Raw genomic sequence first — 24,867 nt, 5'->3', positions numbered from 1 at the left:
TGGCAGCGTTGGGACAGAAATGCTGGCAGTCTGGGGCCAGAACTCTCTGTCTTCCCGAACACACCAGCCCTGCTGCACACGTACCGTGAGGACCAGTTTCTTTCCCTCCCAGAGTTCTTAAACTTCTTGGACTCCTTTGAAAATCTTCTGAAAACTGTTTATCTGTTTATCTGTATTAAAAAATTCCGATTTTCTCCAGAAAAAAATACAGATGCACAATGACACAACCTACACATCATTTCAAGAGGTTCAAGGTGAAAAGCCTCTGGCCCTAAAAGTAAGCACGTTTCAAACATTTGTAGCAAAAGCAAGAACTGTCAGAGTCGTCAAAGAGGCAGAAGGAGAACACGGGCTCCTATAAGATCAACTGAAACTACTTCTACTATTTGTCAAGAGCCTCCTGGGAGTGAGTCACCTGTAGATTTGTTTTATCTCATTTAAACCTCATTTAAACCCTGTGAAATGACTGTTATTACGCCCCCTTTACAAATGAGGAAACTGAAGCACAGAGAGGTTAAGTGACTTGCCCGGGACCACACAGCCGGTTTTTGACAGAGCTGGAATCTACGCCAGATCTAGCTGACCTCAGACCTCAGTCTCTATTCCAGATAGTCTCCTTCTGGTTTCTCCAACTGCACTCCTTCATAATGCCGGAGAGGGCAAGAAACTTGCTCAAGGTCTCACAGCTCAGCACGTACAGAGCTGGGTCTAGGGCTATGCTGCCCAATATAGCAGCCACTACTTACATGTGACCACTTAAATTAATTACAGTTTTTAATAATGAAGAATTTGGTTCCTCAGTTATACTAACCACACATCAAGTGCTGAAACAGCCACATGTGGCCAGTGTCCACCCACTGTGGGTAGGACAGATACAGAACATAGTCATCATCACAGGAATTTCTGTTAGACAGCACTGGTCTGCAACTCAGGCTCTTGACTCCTGACCCAAGGCTTTCCCACAGTCAGAGGCTACTAGAAATGAGATCTGCCTGATGAATGAATGGATGGAAGGGGAGGCAGGAACAGGGCAGCTGAAATTGTACAAGAAAGCAAGTGAACTCAAAGAAAGGCTCACAGGAAGGAAGCTGAGATGGACCTCCAATATAGCATAAAAGACACGTGAGTCACTGGCTTGGGCCCCACCTCGCCAGCAGCCAACACTCCTGTATGTCTCATTACAGCGACCTTCTTCTAACCACAAGGCTTATCCTTTCTTTGTTGATGTCTATGGTTCCTTACCAGGAGATGGGGCCCTTCATCCAATGCAGAGAGATCAGGCTGAATAGCAGTTCCCTGGGAGAGAGAACTCAGTGCCCCGAACTTCTGCTCACCTTCCCAGGACAGTGAGAAGGCTGAGAGCAGGGGGCGTTCTGCAGCCAGCCAGCGCCAGCCTTGGACCTGATCAATCCGGTCAGATGTTGAACTCAGGGAAGTCATGCGGTGGGCACCAGGTAGTGACTCTGGGTGGAGTGGGGGCTGTAGCTGCAGCGGCCAGAGCAGATCTGAAAACCCTAACCCCGCTCAGGCTGCAAACCCAGCCCTGCAGAGCCAGCTGAAGAGCCAAACCCTACACTTCTCCCCAAGGACTCCTTTATGCTTGCAAGATGCTCGAAGGCACCAGAACTAGATTTTTCCAGTGAAATACCGTGGAGGAAGAGAATAAAGGACACAGCTGTCCCTAAACTGTCCAGCGCCAAGGAAATCATGGGTTGCTAAAGTGTGTGTCTGGGAGGGGGGAGTTTAACCTTGGGCATAATGGTCTCTCCTCCGTCCTCCCTTCCTTCCTTCCTAGAGGGACTGATGCAAAAGCCTGCTGAAGGTGGGAGAAAAGATGAGAATTAGCAGAAGACACCAATTAAATTCCCTTCCCATCTCTTATCAACGGAGGAATTCCCCCAACCCTCTGAGCTTCATCTTCGTATCGGTAAAAGGTACATGCTCTTGTGACCTGCTCCAGGAACTTTGTAAGGTTCAAATAATATTAACAATACTGATGCTGACTATAAGCGAGTGAGAGCTTTTTCACGATCACCCACAGTAGTGCTGGGCACACATCAAGAGCTCAATGAAAACCTCTAAATGCTGAATGTAAATGTCTCATGTAATAGTAGCAATAATATAATATTATTATGATTACGAAGTCGGTGTCTTACTCCTGTCCTGAGCCCATATCACACACTACTCAGTCCTTCCAGTGACCCCTGATACTATGATTATGTCCATTTAAGGGATGAGGACACTGAGACACAGAGAGGTTCACTGGTTTAAGGACACAGCCAGTAGAGTAGGCCAAGAAAAGCGGGAAGGTTTTAATGCAGGTCCCTCTGAATTTAAAATCTATGTGGTTTTTGCCTCTCAAATTAAATAAATAATTGTGTAGACAACAAAGGGCTATGCAAATTTCATTTTCAGCATCATTACTGTATTAGGATTACTGGTGAAGGTGACTCTTGGCACAAAGGAAGGACTTTCTGCAGTAGAGCTGTCAATGGAAGGAACTGCCCTGGGCATTCAGGACTGTCCCTCACTGTCATCCAAGGGAGACTGGACAGGGAACCAAGGCAGGACCCCAGATAGAGACTGGATCAGTACAGCAAATCCCAAGTGTGGTCAAACATGAGAATCACCTGGGGAGCTTGTGAAGAAATAGGTTTCCGAGTCCCACCTGAGAGTTTTAGTTGAGTAATCTGGGTTGGAGCTCAGGATCCTGGTGTCAGCAGGCTGGGAATCACTGGACTAGTGAAAGGCTGAACACCCTCCTTACCCAAGACTGTGAGATTCTAGAAGCCACAGGAGCCACTGAAGGAAGCTAGGATGTGCCCTCAAGAAGCACACAATCGCTGAGTAATAACAAAACCTTGCTCGGTACCAAGCAGCACACCCGTCGCCCCAGAGACCCCTCCTCTCCGGGGCTCCTGTCTCCTCCTGCCCTCTTTCACCTCCAGCATCCCATCCTCCAGGATACCTTGCCCCACTCCCAGAGCTAGGGACCCCCCCCCCCCGCCGCCTTTGGGCTTCTGCATTGACAAGGTTTCCATTTGTGGACAGCTGTGTCTATGTCTACCCCCACCACCCCAGGCTGTGATGGGGCCAGTGGCTCACTCAGATCCGTGTGGCCAGCACCCAGGGCCTGGCCCGGGGTTGGTGCTCACTGAACACCTGCCAAGAGGGACTTGCACCGCTCCATGAAGGATGGGCAGAGGAGGCAGGGAGGAGAGCCATCACTGCAGGAAGGAAGTAATCCAGGTCACCAGGTTGGGAGGAAACAGAACCTACAAATTCTCGCTGCCACTGTTCAGAATCGGCCTGCGCTATTTATAGCTCACAAGCCTTCTGCTTCTCGCATTTAAATGCGGGGCCGGGCATGGAATAAAATCCTGGGTAAGTCTGTCAGTTTCCAATTTATTTATTTATTTATCTTTTACAAGAAGAAGAGCGAAAAGCAGGAACAAAAATGAGCCGTGGCTCTTAGGGTGAGCGGCCCTGTGCTGTCCCCAGGCCTGCCTTGGTCGGGCTGTGGTCTACAGACGGATCATAACACAGTTCTAGACCTGATCCTAGAAGTCAGAGTGTCCCTGTGAAGACCAGCCTGTGAAGGTCCTTTTAAGGTGATTTTTAAGTAGTGGCTTCAGCTTACAAAACAGTATCACAGCATGACCCTGCCTTGGTTTAAACACATTCCTGCATGCACACACACACACACACAAACTGGAGAGAAACATCCCCAGTGGCTCAACATCCTGCTTTTGGATGATAGACTCGGAGTCATTTTTATTTTATTTTTGTGTGCTTTCTCTGCATTTTTGCAAAATCTCCACCATGGGTACGCACAGCACAGACTGAGGACGCTAGGCACAAGGAAACTGGCTCTGCTGTTTGCTAGGTTGTGACGCTAGGGGAGTCCAGGAATAGCAACAGGACTGGACAGGACTGAAGACTGTACAAGGCAACATGCGTGAAATCTTAGCACAGCATCTGGAACATGGTATGTGCTCAGGAAATGTCAGCTAGTATAACCGTACACGTGTTTGTGACTAGGGAAAGCACAATATTGTTTTAAAAAATTAAAGCGATAATCAGTGACTTGACCACTCCCAGCATAGCAGGAGTCCAGTGAAGGGACTGGGCCACAGTCTGGGAGGGCTCAGAGGCCCAGGTCCCAAATCCATCCCAGCCGAAAACACCGCAAATCACCCTCTCGATCTCACTTTTGGCCTTTGCAAAAGATGGTGGTGGAGGGTGGACAGTAAGTCTCGGCCCTCTCAGCAAGGGCCGAGGAAGCCTGAAGGGGAGAGTTCTAGTCTCCCAGGAGGGTGGGGGCACTAGAGCCTTTCCCAACCACCCACCTCTTTCCTGGCCCCACCTCCTGATACACCTACCTTGCCCCCACAAGACATCGATAGACCACAGTCCTCCCTGACTACACAGCCTGATAAACAGCTACTCACGCTTCAGGGCCACACTCAGCACCCCCTGCTCAATGGGGTCACCCAGTTACCTGCTCTGCTCATCTTTCCTCCTCGGCTGAGGGAGGCCCCCATCCCACCTCAAGTACCCAGGACACTGGAGCAGGGGTCAGCAAATACGCTGACTACATAAACAGTGCTTTAAAAAATGATAAAGGGCCGTGCATGGCAGTGGTTAGGCTAAGAGACTCACATGCCAGGCAGGCTTGTTTAACCTTCCCACTGAGTGACCTTGGGCTAAAGATGAGCCTAGCCTCTCTGAGCCTCAGTTTCCCCATCAGTACAACGAGTAGGACAATTCTGCCACCTTCAGATGCTGGTGTTTCAACAGGATACTCCAGGAAAAGTGCTCTGAGCACCAAGCATGTATGAAACAAAGATAAACATCTGCTACCATGAAGAGGGTGATCATTAAAAACGTCAGGTGACTTGATGATTATCTTGGGATCCCAGAGTACCAGCACTTTCCCTCTGGTCTTGCCCACCGCTCCTTTCTGGTTCGGGTTCAGGGGGGACTGCAGACTACTGGACAAGCTGCTACCTGCATAAAGGTGCCCGGCAGACGGTGGGCCCGGGGCAGAAATACAGCCTGTCTTCCCGAGCTGGCACTGGAGAAGGGGGGGCCTTTCCCTGATTCATCCGTCTGCAGGACGTACCATCTCTTCATTCAGTCAGCCAGGCTGGGGGTGAGAAGTGCCCTTCTCTAGTCAGCACAAAGGTCCCGTACAAGCCATGTGTACCACAAATGGGACCGTGAAAAGGGCCATCCCTGGGCTGTTCTCACTCTCAGTTCATAGAAGGACATAAAGGCCACCCCCCCCAATATGGTGGGGCCCAGGGCAAGAGCACAGTGGAGGCCCTCACACTTATTCTAAATATAAAAAGTTATAAATTAGGCTATTGAATAAAATATGTTCTATCCTTCTACTCTGACAAATAGGCCTACATAATGACCTTGAAGGCCAGCACAGGTTCAAATTTAGAATCCACAGTGTTCCATGGCTGAATAAGGCGTGAGGAGGGAGCCGGGCCTCAGCTGCATCCTGCCCCTCCTCTTCATGCCCACCCCCTCATATAAAGGGCCCACTTTGCACATCTGTGTTCTGTCCTCACCTACACAAACAGCCACTTTGGAGCCACTTATCAGGACACCAGCGATGGGCAGAGTCCACCCTCGGGAGGATGGAGCTAGGGAAGGGGCCTGGACAGACCCAAGAAGTAGACTCAGGCCCATTTGGACAGAAGATTCCAGGGTCCCACATACTCAGGCCTAGAGAGAGGGGTCCAGGTGGGTATATCCCCTTCATCCATAGATTCCTCATCCAGTGAGGAGGGCCAGAGAGCTGCCCAGTAATGCTGCAGGCCCCAAATCAGGGCCCTTCCGGCCAGGTGTAAAGGCAGTAACAATACGGCCCACGGCTCTCCCAGCAGCCAGGGCTACCACTCACCACACACGTACGAGAAAACTTACCATAGCCCAATGTGGCTCCACTCTTTTGGGAACTATGGCCTGATTTTTACCAAACCCTTTCAAAAATCAACAAATTTGCCAACTACTTGGAGGTGAGGTGAACATGAGGCTTCTCTCACCTTTTTTCCCTGGCAAGGCCCAGATTTAGGGGTTTAAATTTCTGGGGCAGCCCCAGGTATCTGTAGGCCCGGTCCTTCTCTGAGCCCTTTCTGGGCCTGGAGATATATAGACCCTATTCCCAATTCCCGGTCGAGGCTGGGGTTTCAGACAACCCTTCAAGTCCAACCTTTACCTGAAACAGTAGCTTTCCTTTATTTTTTAATTTTAATTTTTTTTTTTAAGACATAGACATTCACCTCTGGAGAGAAATTATGGGTTTCAAGAGCTCTTGACAAAGAGCTTCATTCCAGAAATGTAAAGCCGGCATTTTAAATTTGGTTCTTATTCACTGCTGGGAAGTATCAGAATGAAGATTACAAATTTAATAATGTAACATGGCAGGAATTGGCCCGGCCTCACCTCCAGGAGAGTAATTTGTTTCTGCCTTCAAACCGGCACTTTCCAGCCTCCCAGCATCACCAGACCAGACTGGTGACACACTCCTGACTTTTTTTGTGTCTTGTGCTCTAGCCCACGCAGCCAGCCCAGACACAGAAGATCATCATTGCCACAGTCTGAGGATTCAATGCTGGAGTGGTCGGACCCATTTGGGGAGAGTCGCTATAACCAAAAGGAGCCATCCCTGGGCCTCTTGGCTCCATTCTTCCCACCTACAGCCAGAGAAGTCTCTGCAAACTGCAGATCTGAGTCTGTGGCTTCCCTGTTAAAAACCCAACAGGGGCTCAACTGTCCATAAGCTCAAGTCCAGGATTCTTGACTTTAAAGATCTAGTACGATCCAGTCCTGATACTTTGCCAACTACATGCTCCCCCCGCCCCCCGCTGCCCCAGGCTTTCAAAATACCATGTGCCCTTCCCACCAAGGGCCTTTGCACAGCTGCCATAACAGCATGCACTAATACTGATAGAGCACTATGTGCCAGGCACTATGCCAAAGGCTTGACAGGTGTCCTCTCTTTAATTTCCATCCCTACCCTATGAAGTAGGTGGTCCAGCCAAGTGATAAAGCTCAGACTTTGGAGTCACACAGCTGGGTTTGAATCCTGCCTCTGACTCTTACCAGCAGTGTGATCTCGGGCAACATATTTAATCTCTCTGTGCCTGTTTCCTCATCTACAGAACAGGCATAGTGAAAGTACCTACCTCACAGAGTGGTTGTGAGACTTGAATAAATTAACGGAGGTGAAGTGTCAGAACATGATGGGCAGTGTGTGATCCCCACTTTACAGAGCGAGATGGAGACGCAGAATCACATGGTCAAGGTCACCCAACTACCAGTGGGAGTGTGGTCTCCAGGCTTTCAAGCCCTCAATTTTCACCATGACACATCCATTGTAGAAAATTCGGAAAATACAAAAAAAAAAAAAAAGGCACAAACTAGAAAGTAAACACTACCCATAATTCTGCCATGAAGAAGCAATTATAGCTAATATCTCCATTTATGTGCATGCATGACAGAGAGGAGAAAAGGGGAGACAGCCATAGAGACTACAGACTGAGAGAATCCAGGATTTGACCCCCTGCTCTCACTTCCAAGTCTGTCCTCTCAGCATATGGCATCCTGTCTCACTCCCGCCTCCTGTACTTGGCCAACTCATCTACTCACCCCTTAGATCTCAGCTTAGCTGTCCCCGCCCCCTTCTCCTCCCAACCAGGACAGGTCAGTTCTCCCAGCTCCAGCCCTTCCTGGCACCCTCCACTTGTCTTGTATGGCACTTACCACAGTAGTGATCGAATTATTCATTGTTCCTTTGGGTAATCTAATGCCTAACCCCACCTCCCACCAGACTGTAAACTCCATGAGACCAGCAAAGACTAGGCATTTCCCAGGTCATCAGCACCTAGGATAGGGCCTGGCCCTCAGCAATGACTGGTGGAAGAAAGGGAGAAGTAGAGATGGTAGGGAGCATAGGAGGGAGGGAGGGGTTTGGGATTCAGCTCCACCTTTCCCAAGTCAGTGCTCCTCAGGTGGGATGCAGACAGGGAATCACACAGTCCTTGACCTGGAGGGCCTCTCGGTGTGGCAGTGGAAACATGACAGCAGCCGCACTTTGCATGATCAACTCCATGTGAGAAAAGACAGGTGTGCTTCCGGGAGGCAGCGGCATTGGAGCCCTGGAGGGGGAGGGGGAGGGGGAGTGCATCCCAGAAAAGGGAACTGAAGCAGAGGCATGGAGGCAGACAACACGAACAAAACTGCCAAGAATGGAGGAGATGATTTTTGCCTGAAAGTAACAAATGGCTGGAAAGCCTGGAAATAGGAAATTAAATAATCTGGCCCTACCCAAAAATGTCATTTCCTGTTCATCCTGCCACCTTCTTTCCAGTACACGCTCCAAACACAGCCATGCCCCAGAGCTGGCATGAGCGATGCTGGTGGTCCCGTCTGTATCCCTCATCTTTACCCCTGTCAGTGACCACTGGTCCAACCTCCTGGTGCCAGGAACCATACTTCCTGGCCTGAGGGCTACCGCCTGGTAGCAAGCTGCAAATAACTGCAACAAATACTCCCCGGCCCAGCCCCCATGGCCCTCGAGGAGTGACTGATAGGAATTGGTGTATAATCACCCCAGCTCCCTCACTCCTGGGTGGGATAACCGAGGTGCATGTTCTACTCCAGGGTTCTGCAAACTACCCCCATGAGTTAAATTAGCTCACTGCTTATTGTTATAAATAAAGTTTTATTGGAACACAGCCTCATCCATCCACTTACATATTCTCTGTGGCTGCTTTCAAGCTCCAGCTGTGTAACTGACCTGATCTTTTGGTAAGAGAGACCTTATGGTCCACAAAGACTAAAATATCCATGTCTGGCCCTTTACACAATCTCCCAGAAGCCCCCAGGAAGTCTCAACCCCACTTGCCCTCAGTTAGGAGCAAACTGGCTGATAACACAGTTTCCTCACTCCATTCCCTGACTCCTTTTCTCTACTGCCTCTCCTGCAGTTTCATCCATCACCTTTGTGAACCATACAAACCACATACAATTGCTGTGACTGTTTCGACCCCTGAAAATGGCAATTTCATGTGGCCCATCCTAATATTTGTACTCAAAGCCTTGTTTTGGGACCTGCTTCTGGGGGAACCCAACCCTGGACAACAGGGTAAGTGTCACTGTGCCCATTTGACAGACAGGCCCTAATTTGAGACCATTCCCTGTACACACATGGCAGAGGTCAGCCCTGGTTTTGAACACCCCACCCTCACCCCAGTCAAAGCCTTGCCAAGTCCTTGCAGTATTATTAGAATATCTGCGGGGTTACCTGTGGCTAACGGCCATGGACTTGTTCATCCAAAGAGGCAAGCAAGGGTCAAAGAGGAGAATGACTTGCCCAGGGTCCCTCAACTGGCAACCTGGCAGATAGGGGGTCTCAAATCCGGGTTTTCTTATGACAAAGCCAGGGCTCATTCCATGACAAATCAGCTACCCTTTAACCTTTCCCCTCGGGCAGCCTGTGAGGGCCCCTGCCCACCTCCCTGGAAACAGGGCCAATTTTCCACGAGGATCAGGTGAGATCAAAACAGGCAAAAATGTTCTGTCAAACCCAAAGGGCTTGAACATCAAGATAGACACCCTTCAAAGAGGTACTTAGAAGCCCACTAAGAAGAAGGAATTATACAAATATATTCACGAAAAAAATGAAATGCAGTACACACCACAAGTGTTGGAGACAGACCCGGATGTGAAGCCCTGTGCTACCCTTCACGAGCTGTGTGACCACGGCCAAGTCAAGGGTCCATCCGGATACTTGATTCTTCCAGCCCACCTACTGCAATGATCACACACACCTTGTGGGACTGTGGAGAGGGTGACCTGAATTAGGGGTGACCACTACTCAGCCAGAAATCCCCAGCCCAGCCAGATCCCCTTTACCAAGCAGGACACCCATCCCATAGCTGCTGTGAGTAGCTGCAGGTCCTGGCTTTCCCAAGTCAATGCTTGGGAGAACCTCTTAGAAAACTGCTCTTAGATAGATGGGAGCTGCCTTGCCCCAAAAGTTATGTCCTGACCTTCAGGACTGCCCACAGCCAATGACTGATATGGAAATACAGGAGGCCAGTCAACTCTGCAATGCCATCTGCTCCCAAGAGCTTCCCCCAAATCAGGCTGAGGCTAGCCTGTGGCTGAGAACCCACCTTTAGCTGCTGCTTTTCCTGCCTGCCATGGCTCCCCCTCATAGGCCTCCCCCGAGAGCACCGCACGGCACCTCACCTGCACAAGAGCCCATGTCTCAGGCTGAGACAGCAGCAACAAGAAGTAAGAGTTCTTCCTTCTCCTGTATTCTTTTCCAGGATTCCTAAGAATCCTCCTTATGTTCATTTCTCTCCGGCTAGCAGCACCCACCTGATTCCCATCAGGACCAGGCTTCCCAGTATGGGGTCCCTCTCCCAGAACTCAGCACACCCAACAGAGGCTGGGCAAAAGGGGCAGATTCCTGGGGCCAGATGACTTAGGAATGGGTTGGCCTGGGGCTGGGTGGGCCCCAGAGGCACCTGGTCCAGTCTTAGTGTTGGGTCCTGGCAGATGAGAAGATGTTTCTTGAGACATTTGCTGAAGAACTAATTAATTTCCATTACAGGCCCCAATTAGTGACACATCCCCCCACCCACTCCCCAGGTGACTCCAGGCTGCACTTCCCAGGGACACCGAGTGCTAGAGATGCAGGGTGAGGACTTAAAAAGCTTCAGGTACAGAGGGGATCCAAGGCAGGCGCTCGGAGTACCTCAGGGGAGAGGAAAAGGCCTGGCTGGGAAATACAGAAACATCAGTTCTCTTCCCGGCTTTGCCACAGACTTGCTGTGAGCCTTTCGGCAAACCATGCAATCCCTCTCTGGGCCTCGAAAGAAGATAAGCAGATGACCTCAGAGGGACTCCCAGCTTGGAGGCTCTAAGACAGTAATAACTAACATTCTTGATAGACTTTTACTGTGTGGGGGCTCTCTACAAAGCACTTCACAAATATTTACTCATTTAATCCTCATGATAACTACAGGGCAGGGAGGGGTTATTATTAACCCATTTCTGGTTCTTTTTCTTTTAAGCTTTTATTTATTTATTTATTTATTTGTCAGAGAGAGCAAGAGAGAGAGTGCACGTGCTCGCACAAGCAGGGGGAGGGGCAGAGGGAGAACCAGGCTTCCCGCTAAGCAGGGAGCCCAACGCAGGACTCGATCCCAGGACCCTGATCATGACCTGAGCCAAAGGCAGACGCTTAATCGACTGAGCCACCCAGGCCTCCCTTAACCCATTTTATAGTCATGGAAACTGAGGCTCAGAGAACTTCACTAACTTGCTCAAGGACACACAGCCAACAAGCAACAAAGCCAGTATTCAAACCCAGGCCATCTGGCTGCAGAGTCTGTATCAGAACCAGCACCAAGCTATACTGCCCAGTTCAATCTGACTACTCGCAAACCTTCAGGTGCCCGCACAGAGCTAACCACCCCCTAAGTGCCTAATAAGAATGTGGTACCTGGAAAATAGAGAGAAAGCTGGTAGCCTAAATACCATGATGGTGTTGGGAATGGGCCTGGGTGACTGAGATGGGAGGGAGACTGATGCTTCCTTGGGTGCCCACTGGTGCTGTCTGGCCTGTTTACTGTAACATATCATCAGTAACAGCAGAAAGAGCTGGAAACAGTGTTTGTCCTGGGGAGTGGACAGGAGAGTCAGGCGACGGAGGTGCCCAGGACACTTTTCACTAGATACTCTTCATGCTTTTAAAACGCTCCACCATCTGCATTTATTACCTACTTCAAATAGCACTTAATCTTTTCAAAAGTATTCAATGACCAGTCAGCCAAGGACCAGCCAGAGAGAAACTGCAGGAGGGGACACTGGGGCTAAAAATGACCATACAGGGGCTGTAGCTGAGTGGGAGAGGCATCCAAAGGAGGAAATGGAGGGTCTGGACAACTGTCCTCTGTTTTCTGGGAGACTCTGGTTGTATGTAATAAACAAGCCCCCTAGACTCTTGCTCTGCAGGTGGGAATTCTAAGGCCCAAAAGACAAAGGGAAGTGGCCAGAGGAGACACTGAAATTTAGCAGCTGAACAGAGACTCCTTTTGACTCCTCATGCAGCCTCTCAGCACACAGTGAACACCAGCCATCCAGACCAGAGCCACGAGTCCCAACCCCAGGTGTGCGCTCCCACCATCCCACCCGCCCTGCACCTGGGACAGTCAACCCTAGCAGGAAAGGCAGCAGCTTCCATTTCCTGGATGCCCTATGAGTAGTCCACACATGACCTCTAATTCTCACAAGGTGGGAGTTATTCATTCCATTTTGCAGAGGATGAGGCTGGACAGAACAGTTACATAGAGTCAAGAGACTCGGGCAGGGGGATGCCTGGGCTGCTCAGTCCATTAAGCAGTTAAGCGTCTGACTTTGGCTCAGGTCATGATCTCAGGGTCCTGGAATCGACCCCCCTCGTTGGGCTCCCTGCTCAGCCGGGAGTCTACTTCTCCCTCTCCCTCTGCCCCTCCCCCCACTTGTGCACTCTCTCTTTCTGTCAAATAAATAAATAAAATCTTTAGAAAAAAAAGAGAGAGAGAGCCTCAGCCAGTTACATGGCAGAGACTCAAACCCAAAGCCGTGCTCTTTTATGATCCCGAGCGCCACCCCTCTTGGAATGTTTCCCATCAGTTTATGACATGTCCCACCTGGAAACTATTTGTAAACACCTTTGGCTTCAGACTCAGAGTTTCATGGGACCAGGTGTGAATCTTATCATATCATAAGGTTTGTCCCCCCGCCCTGCCTCCAACCTGAGCTAAATTTCAAACCTTGCCTAGAAAATTACCAGCGACCCTTTTCTTAGAAACATCTAAATTAACTGACTCAGTAAATTCCCTTGGTAGCATTTTCCAGCATTTTGCCCCTTTACATCAATGATTCCTTTGATTTACTTCTTCCCAGCAGAGGCTTGTCCTCAAATGAACCTCCTGATTTTAAGACGTAGCCCTGCCTTTCTCCAATTCAGGAAAGGGACTGTGTCCTGTTCCCTCTGGTAAAGGTGCTAGACGTGAACCCCTCAGAATCCCCAGAACTGTCTGACTCCGATATCCCACAAAAGGATATTAAGGCCTGATGTGTTATTCCTGTCGACTCATTTATCATTTATATAGATGACTTCCGAAAGGATTTATGGGGTCCCACACATTAAACCCGGTACAAAGCAGAGCAGCATCGGAGGCTCATTTGATCTAAGACCATGTGCTGGAGACAGGAACGCCTGAAGACTAGTCCTGGCTCCCGCATTTGGTACCCAATGTTCCAGCATTCAAGACACAGGTAGCCAGCAGACATCTTAAGTCGAGAGGAACCCTTCATTTCTCTCCAGCTTTCTTCCCTAACCCCGCGGTTCTCAAGGTAAGGTCCCTGGACCAGCAGCATTGGTATCAGCATCACCTGGAAACCTGTTAGAAGCGAGATGCTCAGCTTTACTCCAAACTGAAGAAGACACGCCGGGATGGCACACAGCAATCCGTGTTTTTCACAAGCCCCTTAGGTGATTCTGACCCACAGAGACTGACCGGAACAACCACAGGGCAGTGGCTACCCCTAACTGAGCATGTACTATGTGCTCAGCACGGAACACACGAGCTCATTCATCCCCGTAACCAAGGAAACCACCCCACGTGTCCTGCTCGGACTAGGTGAGTTCTGTGTATCACATCTTTCTCACAATAACCCTTTGAAGAATGCCTCCCCCCTTTTAGAGATGAGGAAACTGAGCCCCAGAGAGCTGAAGCCGCTTGCCCGGAGTCACACAACTTAGAAGTGGCGGGAGCAGGATGAGAATTCAGGTCTGCCGGATGCCAAAGCCATGTTCTTTCCATCCCACAACAGAAGCTCCCAGAGGTCTTTCACAGCTACATCAGCCTGAGGAGCTATAAAGCTAGGTCAGGAGAGACTCAAGGAGGGGAGGTGGGCGGGGGGGGGGGGGGGGGAGGTGCAGAGAGAGCCCTGCTCAGACTACAATGTGAAAGGAAGCCACATGATGCATTTAAAGGCACAGCAACCTAGGTCTAAGGAACAAAAAAGACAGGGATTCAGGAGGCATGAGTTTTCAGCCTCTCTCTAACTTTGCACAGCTGGGGGCTTTTCTCTTCCCAGCCTGGACCTTGGATTCACCACCAGATACTCCTCATTGTCGGCAAGGTTGAGTGATCTGCCCCCAGCTCGTCTCTGACCTTGTCTCCCCTCACCCATTCTCTCTAACCACATTGGTCGGCTTTCTGTTCCAAAAACACCCAAACTCACACTGACCTTTGCACCAGCAGTTGCCTCTGCCTGGATCATTCTACCCCCTCATATTCCCACTGCTGGCTCTTTGTCATTTAGGCCACAACTCGAATGTCACCTCCTCAAGTGAGCCTTCCCTGACTACCTTACCTATTGTTATCTGCTATCCCATCAGTTTTATTTTCATTTCACTTAACACCATCTGAAATTACTTACTTTTTAATTGCTTGCCTGTTTATTGTCTGCCTCCCCCACCACAGAACATAGCTCCATGAGCCCAGAGACCATGTCTGCCTTGTTCCCCAATATATCCTCAGCACCTAGAACACTGCTCGGCACCGAGCAGCCAATTAAATATTAGGTGAGTAAGTAAATATCAAAGAAGAAAACCTGGACTCAGAGGCCAGAGCCCTGGATCCTTAACATGTGACCTTGGCAAACCACTCTGCCTCTCTAAGCCTCAGTTTCCCTCCTTGCCTAATGAGGGGAATGGACTCGAAGCTCTCCAGGGGTCCTTCGAAGACGGCCAGTCTTGGGAAGCCAGGCCTGGAACCTGTCCAGTTGGTCTGTCCAGAAGAGGTAGCTGGCCAGGTCCCCGCAGCAGCTGCCCCCTCTGCACCCCCACCCGTGTCCCTGCCCAGGCACGCAGTCATCTCACTCCCCCATTGCAGAAACTGTTAATGAAGCGCGCACTGCTAAATGCAGTTACAATTACGGGGGCTAAGAATAAGGCGCTGACATCAGCCACGTCAGTTTCCGAGTGAATCAGAAAGGGAGGAGGGAGGAAGGAGAAAATGGGAGGGGGAACGGCGCTCTGGGGCTGTGAAGTGGAAATAGCACAGCGTTAAATATAATCCAGCACTGGCCTACATCGGTCTGGAGACGCAGGTGATGGTTCGGCCCGCAGGGCAAGGGCAGACAACTGGATTCTTCAAGGAGGCCAGGCAGCCCCGTGATGGGGGTCATCCAGGAGATGATGGCCAGACAGGCAATCCGGCGGGGCTGGGGTGGACTGTAGTGGGATGGTGGACCCTGGAGGGGCGCATATGAATCTGAACAGGACCCCACACCCAGCCTCTGTCACTTGCCCATTTTGTTAGCACAAGCAGGGCCCCCAGGGCGTCCACAGCCCTCTCCTACCTGGAATGCTGCTTCATGCCAAGAGGCAGAGGGTGGCCTCTGGAGTCAAACACACCTCAGTCTGAATCACCACCGTGCAACCCAAGCAAGTCACTAAACGACTCCAGGGTGACTGGCTTTTCCTCGTCAGCAAAATGGGTACATCTGCAAGAGCAGCTCTCCCTTCTGGTTGCTACAGCATTCAGTAAGATCATGGAAAGCACAGAGCACAGCCAAGCAACACTTTCAATCATTTTATTTTTACCATCCTGAGAAATGCTCAGACAAGGATAATTAACCCTTTTTTCCAGAAGAGGAAACTGAGGCCCAGGAAGGTTGAGGGACCTGCCTGAGTCCCCAGAGCCACGTTGGGAGTCCAATCCCAGCCCCACGAAGTAAACTGGTGGGGGAGAGACGGGACTGCAATGCGGTCACTCCAGGTGACTGGAGCTGGGGGGACCTGGCGCTCTGACAGTAAGGCAATGGGATTGTGAGTAGCCCTGGAGGGGGTGGGGGGCACAGATTACAGTGCAGGATATGTGTGCACCCTTGTGGACACATTCTCCAAAACTAGCACCTTTCCAACAATTCTTAAAAGACATGGTGAGACGATGGTTGTTAAGGCCGTAATGAAAAGACATTCGAGGAGGCCAAGTAAAAGGCCCGGAGCCTGGAGAGTAGGTCAGCTGACTCGGAGGCTCGCTCACACTCCAGCTCTTCCTCCACACCTCCGCCCCGCCCTCACTCAGCCCGCCTGGAGAACTGGCTCTGCCTCAGGGCCCAGGTGGGTGGGGAGGGAGCCAGAGCACCACCCTCCAAGGGAGACGAAGCGCATGGAGCCCTCCTTCCCGCTTCCCACCCATCGGAACCAGACAAGCCCTCCTGCAACTGCAAACTCCAGGAAGCCGGAGCCGGGAGTCTGGCTGCCTGGGGACAGGGAAGAGGGGGTGCCCGAGGGAGAGGGATTTAAAGAAAGAGCTCTGACGGTGTAGAGGCAGACCTGTAGGGCAGTGGTCTGGGTAGTGGGGGAAGGGCTAAATCCCCATGCATCCGATTTTTCTAAGATGCTTCTTTCAGGATAATTTGATTCAGATAAAGTAGTTTGGGTCCACACTCTCACCCCACCCCGTGACATGAACCAGGGAAACATTGGTTCAATTCTTTACCATGCCTCAGTTACCCAAATCTAGAAGAGTTCTGCCCAACTCCCGAAACTAAAGGACATGACAGCACTTGGTGGTAAATTGGGGGAGGAGACAAAGAGGGGGAACAGGAAGTGGCCTGCCCTAGAAAAGAGGGTGGGAATGGAGGCTTCAAAGCCCCAGCCTCACACTTCAAGTGGACCTGATTCCAAAGGATACTTTAAGGCCTCTGCCTCACCATTCCCCCTTATCCGCTGGGCCCTAGCCCCCCTCTGGGGCTGAAGTACTCCGGTCCCACCCACCCTCTTAGCAGGAAGAGGTGGGACAGCATGACATTTTGTTTCTCAGAAAAAGCTCAGGTCAAATTTCAAGGACAAAAGTTAGCACTTGGTCTGGGAAAGAAAACTCTGCCAAATGTAGCAAATTGGGGGTGGGGAGGGAGGTCCGGTGCTGTCATTCCAGGTGCCCCGGGTGCGGGCAAGAATTAAAGCTCTTAATTCCCACGGCCAGGATCTGTCTGGCAAGACGCAGGCATCTCCACCCCACAATCCAGGAGAAGAAACCCAGACAACCCCCTCCATCTCCCTCTGTCCAAAAACAGAGGGAGTGGGCTTTGGTACTAGTCGGTGGGATCCATTCACCATGCCGCCCCACCCACCAGATTTGGCCTGAGCCGAAGAGGGCGGTGCAGCGAAGGGCTCTGCAGCCCAGAGATGTGGCCCTAACCGCTATGAGAGGGACCGGTAGCCGGCCTGGTGTTGCCATGGCAACTTCCTCCTGTGCTGGATCGAAGCATCCTATGGGCAAATCAGAGCTGGCTGCACCAGCTTCTCCGCCCTTCTCCCAGACCAGGGAGAATTGGATGCTGAAACCACTTGGTCAGACTCAGGGACACCATCCTCAATTCCAGACCCTGATGTTAATAACCGCCTTTGGCATTTGTTGGAAAGTGGAGACACCCTTGCTCCCCAGCCGTGCCCCAGTGCACCGTAGCAGGGCCAGGACTACAGATGTGATGAAAATTAACTGTTCCGGAAGAACAGGGAAACAGGGAGTTGGACTGCTCCCCACCCCCCTGTTCCACATGCAAGTCCCCCAGATCCCCATCTTTAAATCACTGCCAAGAAAGAGGGCCCATCACTGTCTTAATAGCTACAACAATGCAACAAAATTAGCTTATAAGAATTATAAAAGCTAACATTTTGCGAACCTCACAGATTCTTTTTTATAGTCATGCTCAAAAAACAAGTCTTGTTTGATAATTAGATAATAGCTAACAGGTATTGAGAGCCTACCTGGTGCCAGATACTGTACTAAGCCCTTTGCAGACCACAAACAATATAATAATCAAAAGCATGTATGTTTCGGTCAGATTGCTCAAGTTCAAATCCTAACTCCCTCTCTTCCTGGCTGAGTGACCTTGAACAAATACTCTCTGTGCCTCAGTTTTCTTACCTGAAAATGGGGATGTTAAATGTTACTTTAATAGGGTTGCTATGAGGGAAGAATTAAAATAATACATTTAAAGTACCTAGGAGGATGCCTTTTGAAACGTAATCATTTTTAAAATGTTGACCCTATGCAGTCCATGCTATTATTTTCCTCCTCATCCAGGTGAAAACACTAAGGTCTTGCATTGAACTCCCCAATTACAAACCCAGTGCCAGCAAGGCTGAGCAGTGAAGACACCTACACAATAATGCCCCAAGTCATGTCTCTCTAAAGCCCCAGCATCTTTGGAAAAGGGACAAAAGCAGCATAAGAAACGAGGTCAGAGTGCAAGGAGAGGGAAGACGCTCCTTGGGAGGAATTCTACGAGCCTACACTGACCAGCCTCCCGAGCCTCAGGGTTGGAGAAAGGAGCCGGTTCCTATGCCCACAGAACGTCCAAGTCTCCCAAGCCCAGTATAGGAAAGTACTCTGGCCCAGTTAAGACTAATGAGAGAGCCTTCTCCTCACACAGTTTCTCAGGAAACCAGCTGAAGGGGCAGGTAAAGCCCACAGATGGCTCTGGCTCGACCTGGGTGATGGACAAGATGCATTCCACGGGATTTGGAAGCAGCATCAAAGAGGAGGCACCACGATGAGCCAGAGGCCGTCAGAGACACACCTCCGAGCCATCAGACAGACTGGCATTCATGGGCCAGGGGAGGGATCAGGGAAGAGGAAGGTGGAGCGAAGCCAGGTCTAGTAGCCCTCCTACAGAAGCGGTCTCTGTCCAGTAGGTGACAGATTATTCACACTGCTTTTAGAAATTAGTTCAGCACAGTGCTGTTCTACAAGAATAAATCCAGAAGGCTTTTTTTAGGAGAAAATTAATGACTCTGAGAAGAACAAGAGAAATTACGCACCGAGACAACGTTTCCTACTTCCGATTTTTACCAGACACTCATTAGTCTCCCGGAAATGAAACTTGACTATCCCCCTCCCCCTCCCAAACTCGAAGCATCCCTTAAGATGAGCAGACAATGAGCGCAAGATGCCCAAACCAAACTCTTGGCTGTCAGCCGTTCCCTGGGGCCCCCTCACCTGGGAACCATTTTCCACACAGGGAGATTTGGCTTTTTAAAAAAATCCTCTTTCAGACAGAAAGCTAGTAGTTTACTGGAAAGAGAACCGGAAACCTGATTTTTGTCTCAGCTCTGTGCCTACCTCATTGGGTGACCTTGGGTTACACACACACACACACACACACACACACATGCATGCACACACACTCTTCCATTGGAGGGCAAAAGGGGTTGGACAGGATGATTTCTAGGTCTCTTCCAAGGGGAAAACAAGAATTTGAAGAAACTTGATTGAAAAAACATCAGGTGGACCTTTAAAAAAAAAAAAAAATCTCTACTATTACATGAAGTTCTCTATTCTGACTTGAGCGAAATCAGAGCAAGTTGCCTGCAACCAGCAATGATAACCAAGGCATCTGACCGAGGACATGGAGCATGACTTAGGAGAAAAAAACCTAACTGTCCCTGCTCCTACAAACCCATGCTCCTGCCCCACCTGCCTCTTGAGACCCAAGTGGCCTGCTGAACTTCAGGAGAGTCCCTGACCATTAGCCAAAGGGTGGAGGAGTCAGCTCGCCTATGCTGGTGGGGGTCCCTCTCCCAGCCCTCATACTAACCTGATTTCCTCCAGTGGAGGCCACTGTGTTAGACAGCCTCGCCATCCCTCATCTCGCCCTGTGCCGAACAGCGACCTCCCTCAGCTACATCAAGGGGGAAGCTCTTGATGCTCTGAGCCTCACTTACTTTTTCCATAAAATGGTGATTCTGTAAAATGGCTCTGCAAGAACCATCTTTACCCCACCCCCAACTCTAGGTCTGTCAGGAGTCTGCCTCATGTACCCCTCATTCATTTCCTTGGCCAACAAATTCTTCTGGAGAACCTTTTCCCCTCCTGCCTCCCTCCTGCTCCAGCAGGAAGAGGTGAGCACCCATTACCCACGGCTCCATCCCATGTCTCACCAGATAACCTGGAGACCAGGCAAGGGTCCCTGCAGTCAGGGAGTCTTAAGCAGGACCCATAAACTCCCTAAAACTGCAGACAAAATTTTGAGGATAGTTCATATGTGTATTTTTTGAAGAGAGAGTCCATATTTTCATCAGGTTCTCAAAGTGTCCATGAAGCCATTTTGCTCCTCCCCACCACAAACGCCCCTCTCCTTTTTGTCCTCTCCCTGAACTCAAATACTCTCAGATGGTCAGCTTCTGTTACATCAGATATTCAGTAAACACTTTCAACTGCATCCTGTGTCTGAGGCACTCTCACCCCATTTTACAGATGAGGATTCGAGGCTAGGGGTGACAGGACTTGCCCAAGGTCACAGATAATAAGTAGAGAAGCAAGACTGGAACCTGATTCTGACTCCCAATTTGGCACTCTTTGGGGAACTCTCACCCAAGCCCTCTAGCTACCCCACCTGTTGGTGGATTGGCTTCCTCACCGCAGAAACGTATCTGGAGCCCTCATGTTCCCTCTGCCCGGTCCCAGGGCCCCAAAGAGCAGGTTTCCCTACATTTCCCCGCCCCTCGGGCTCTGGCTGAGGCTGCGCACAGGCCCGGGAGCTCGAGCTTCCTCGGGCCGCTGGATGGTGGCCGGGTTCAGCCCACCCAGAAGGGCTACTCCAGGGACAAGAGCACCCAAGGTCCCGGCACATTCCGGGGGGTGCGCAGGTGAGGAGTTGGCGCCGCCCTACGCCTCCCTCCGGGACCAGCCGGGAGGAGAGGGGTGGAAAGGCCGCACCCGGCCAGTCTCCCCGCGGTCCGCCCCAGTATGATAGGAACCGGGAGTCTGGAGCCCCAGGCTCTGGGGGAAGGGGAGGAGAGCCAAATGAGGACTCTCAAGGCCTTGGGCGCGTGGCGGGGGTCCTGGGCAGGGAGCCTCCGGATGCAGGCAAGACAAAGATGGAGAGGTAAGGTCTGCGCGCCACCTCCAACGACGGGGGGCGCGTCGGAGCCCCAGGGGTGAGGCGGCCAAAGCCCCGGGGCTCGAGGTGTAGGGTAGACAGGAGGGAGGCTCAGGGAGGGTGGCAGGTCGGAACCAGGGACAAGACAGGGGGCATCCAGTAGGCTCAGGTGAGTAAAGAGAGCTGGCCCAGCCAACCCTAAGGGCCCACCTGCGGGAAAAGGGTGAATGCAGAGGAGCTAGGGGTCCCTAGGGGCGGCTGGAGGCTAGAAGGCACCGCATGCTCTAGACCTTGGGGCCCCGTGGGTGGGGGCGTATCCCGAGCAGGGATGGCGGTAGGGAGGAGAGAGTGGCCCCCTCTCGGGGCGCACCGGGTCGGGCAGGGGGGCTCCGGCCCTGGCTCCCGGGACCCCCCACCCCCACCCCGGGGATGAGGGCGGGCCGCGCGCTTACCCGCGTCCTCGTCGTCGAAGGAGTTCATGCACGGGAAGTAGATGGCGAGCGCCTCGAAGGAGGCGGACAGGCTGAGGCGGCTCTGCGAGCGCTCCATGCCCGCGCCCGCGCCGGGAGCCTCCGCCGCGGCGGCGGCGGCGGCGGGCGGCTTGGGCAGCTTGGCCGCCCCATTCTTGACGCGGAGTACGGCGCGCGGCGTGGTGGCGGCGGCCCGGGGCTAGGCCGGGGCTCCGCGGCGGGGCTGGCGGGCGCGGCGGGGCCGGCGGGCGGCGGGGGTGCCGGGAGCTGGCGGCGCGCGGAGCCCGAGGCGCGCTGTGCTCCCGGCGGCGGCAGCGGCGACGGCGGCGGTCGCGGTGGTGGCGGCGGCGGCGGCAGCGGCGGAGGAGGTGGCGGCGCAACGCTCTGGCCCGCGGCGCCCCCAGCCGGCCGCGCGGGGCGGGCTCGAAGCAGCCGCAGCAGCCAATCGGCGCCGCCCGGGGGAGGGGGCGCCGCGCGCGGGGGCGTGGGAGCCGGGAGGGTGCGGGCGGGGCCGGTCCTCGCCACCCCCAGCCCGGCAGGTGTGCGCGCCCCGTGGGAGGAGCGGGCCGAACGGGTTGCGCCCTGGTCCCGGGGCCGTGCCCCCGGCTCTGGGCCGACCCTCCACGCAGCCCCGGATGCAGGCATCCAGTCACCGACCGAGACAGGCCTCACCCGGGGACGCAGACAGGCTCAGAAGGGACGCACTCAGAGCGACCAGCTCACAGCACTCGGCCTCCCCCACAGAGACCCTCGGATTCACACGTGAACCCGCAGAGGAGTTCAAACAGGCTCCCACACGAGGGCATTCTCTCTGCAAGACACCCTCAGACTCACACACACCCAGAGAGATGCACCCACAAACTCACTTGCTCGTAGAGACACTTGCTGAATCAATCCGCAGACACCCTCTGACAGTCTCCGGAGACCCACACAGGTAGATACACCTGTGGACACCCTCAGACTCACACAAGACCCACAAAGGTAGACACACCCACAGACACATACTGACTCAAAAGGAGACCCGCACGTGCAATCAGAATGAAAAGCAGGGACGCCCCCCACCCCTGGCCATGCAGGGAGACCCTCAGATCCCACAGAAACCTACAGAGTTCAGACAGGCACACACACTCTCATGCACCCACACTACTCACACACATCCTAAAATTCACACATAGAGACACTCATACACTCCGGTGACGCACACTCTCAGATCTGCACACAGAGACACTCAGCCCCCCCCCCCATTGACTCCCTGAGCACTGATTCACTCAGACACACAAACGCTAGCAAACACTGGGCGACTCATACACGGTGACCTTCAGACCCAGACCCAGTCACTGAAACACACTTCACCCGACACACGCATGCTCACACCCAGACACACACAGCCTCAGTCACTCCCGGTGACAGATACATTCCCCCAGATGCACACAGACAAGGAGACACACTGCACCAGGATCACACGCTCACAGACACACCCACAGATACCTCCAGGGACCCATAGTCTTCAGACTCACACACACACTCAGAGCCCCCAGGATGAACACAATCACAGTCGGAAACCCGAACTCCATTCTCTGTCTAACCCAGGGCCTGAGGTCCCCTTCTAGCCAAGCCCCAGATGTCTAACCTCTGCCAGCTGCTCTCACTCACTCTTTACAAAGCAGCCTGGGGAGATGGCAAGATCCCAGAGTTTTGATCCCAGCTGTGGCACTGCCCTTCTGTGTGGCCTAGGGCAAAGCCCTTCTCACTGACCTGTTCCCTCGTCTGTATAATGGGGAGACCCTCTACTTTGGATGGCCGTGAGGATGAAGATAACATGTGCGTTAGTTTTCTGTGACTGCATAACAATCTAAGAGGCTTAACAATATCCATGTATTAGTGGACAGTCATGTAGGTGAGAAATCTAAGCGGTTTTGACAGTGTTCTTTGTTTGGGGCCTCACAACGTACCAGCAAGATGGGGCTCTTGTCTGATGGTTCTGCAGAAGAACCTGCTTCTAAGCTCATTCACGTTGGTAGCAGCATGCAGTTTCTTGTGGCTGTGGGACAAGGCCCCTGTTTCCTCGCTGGCCTTTTGCTGGGGAGTTGCTCTTGAGTTGTTCTTAGCTCCTAGAAATGGCTCTCTAGTTCTTGCTCATAACCTCCTCCATCTTCAAGGTCAGGATCGGGATGTCGAAAACGGAAGTCAGAGGCTGCTGCTCCTTTGCCAAAAGCCCTGCCATGGTTTCATTTCACTCGGGGTAAGAGTCCAAGCTGGGCGTGGTCCTAACTCCTTTGGCTCTGCTCCCTGTCTGTCCTACCTCTTATCACGCCCCTGGCTCCGTCAGCTCCAGATGCCCTGTCCTGACCTTGCTGTTCCCTCTGGCTGAAACACTTTTCCCTCCAGGGAGCCGTGTGGCTCGCTCTCACAGACCTGTGCTCAAACATCACTTTCTTGGTAAAGTCTTCCCTCACCACCCTTTGTAAAGTAGCGACACCCCTCCCTGAAATGCCAAATCCTCCTTACTCTGCTTTACTTGTCTCTCTAGCCCTTATCACTATCTGACATATCATATATATATGACACTGTACATATTTTTTTCTTGATTATTTGCTCATTGTCTCTCCCCGTTCCTAGAGCCTAGAAGAGTGCCTAGCACAAAGCAGGTGCTCAGTAAATACTTGACTGGATGAATACCTTCCCACCAAGCTGACAGGTGAACAGAGGCTTTCAGAGGGGAAATGACACACCCAAGGTCACAGCAAGCAGGAAATGCCAGTGCTCTGTCCATGGCCCTGCTGGCCTCCTAAGACCATGGCAGAAGGAAGACAGGCCGGAGGGAGAGCGGCACTCAGAGGCCGAGAGAAGGGACAGGACAACAGAGAGGCCAGGGCAGGCTGGACTGGAGCTGGGGAAGGAGTCTCAGGGACCCATGAGGCATTTCTGATTGACAAGCAGTGAGACTCCCAGGAACCAGGCCTAAATGTTGAAAGTAGACATGCGTGCCAGTTCTGCATGCAGACCCTGCTTAGAGGTTCACATTCTAGCTTTTCCACTTATCATCTCAGTCACTGTGGTAGTTTTAAAGCGTGTATGCACGTTCCTTGCCCTCCCATTGAGAAGTAGGGTCTATGTCCCCTCCCCTTAAGTCTGGGTCAACCTTAGTGACAGGCTTGTAACCAGTAGAATGCAGAAGAAGTGACATGCGTCACTTCTGAAGCTAGGTCAGAAAGTTTCCCGCAGCTTCTTCCTGGCTCACTTGGGTTGTGCACTCTGGGGGATGCCAGCCTCCACATAAGGACCCTGAGCCATGCTTGCTGGAGAGGCTACAGTGGGCCTAGCTGAGCCCCCCACCAACAGCCAGCATCAACTACCAGACATGTGAGTGAGTGATCTCGGGTGTCTAACTTTGACGCAGCCCCCACTGCCATCCCAT

The 24,867-nt window shown here is 52.1% G+C and overlaps 1 protein-coding gene across 4 annotated transcripts in view; it reads right to left on the bottom strand.

Annotated features, from left to right (window-relative positions):
- Window positions 1-21,798, bottom strand: part of RIMS4 (regulating synaptic membrane exocytosis 4) — a 62,043-nt gene extending 40,245 nt beyond the window's left edge. For all 4 annotated transcript variants that reach the window (XM_087853547.1, XM_087853546.1, XM_045804706.2 and 1 more), the window contains exon 1: window positions 21,432-21,798. In XM_087853547.1, the coding sequence (XP_087709673.1) occupies window positions 21,432-21,528 (97 nt within the window). In that variant the 5' untranslated portion in view covers window positions 21,529-21,798. The remainder of the gene's footprint in view (window positions 1-21,431) is intronic.
- Window positions 21,799-24,867: the final 3,069 nt, after the last annotated feature.

Source organism: Ursus americanus, chromosome 22 (genome assembly GCF_024610735.1).
Source record: "Ursus americanus isolate L20-20 chromosome 22, mUrsAme1.1.p, whole genome shotgun sequence".
Classification (NCBI taxonomy): domain Eukaryota; kingdom Metazoa; phylum Chordata; class Mammalia; order Carnivora; family Ursidae; genus Ursus; species Ursus americanus.
This window is presented reverse-complemented; position numbering and strand designations above follow the sequence as displayed.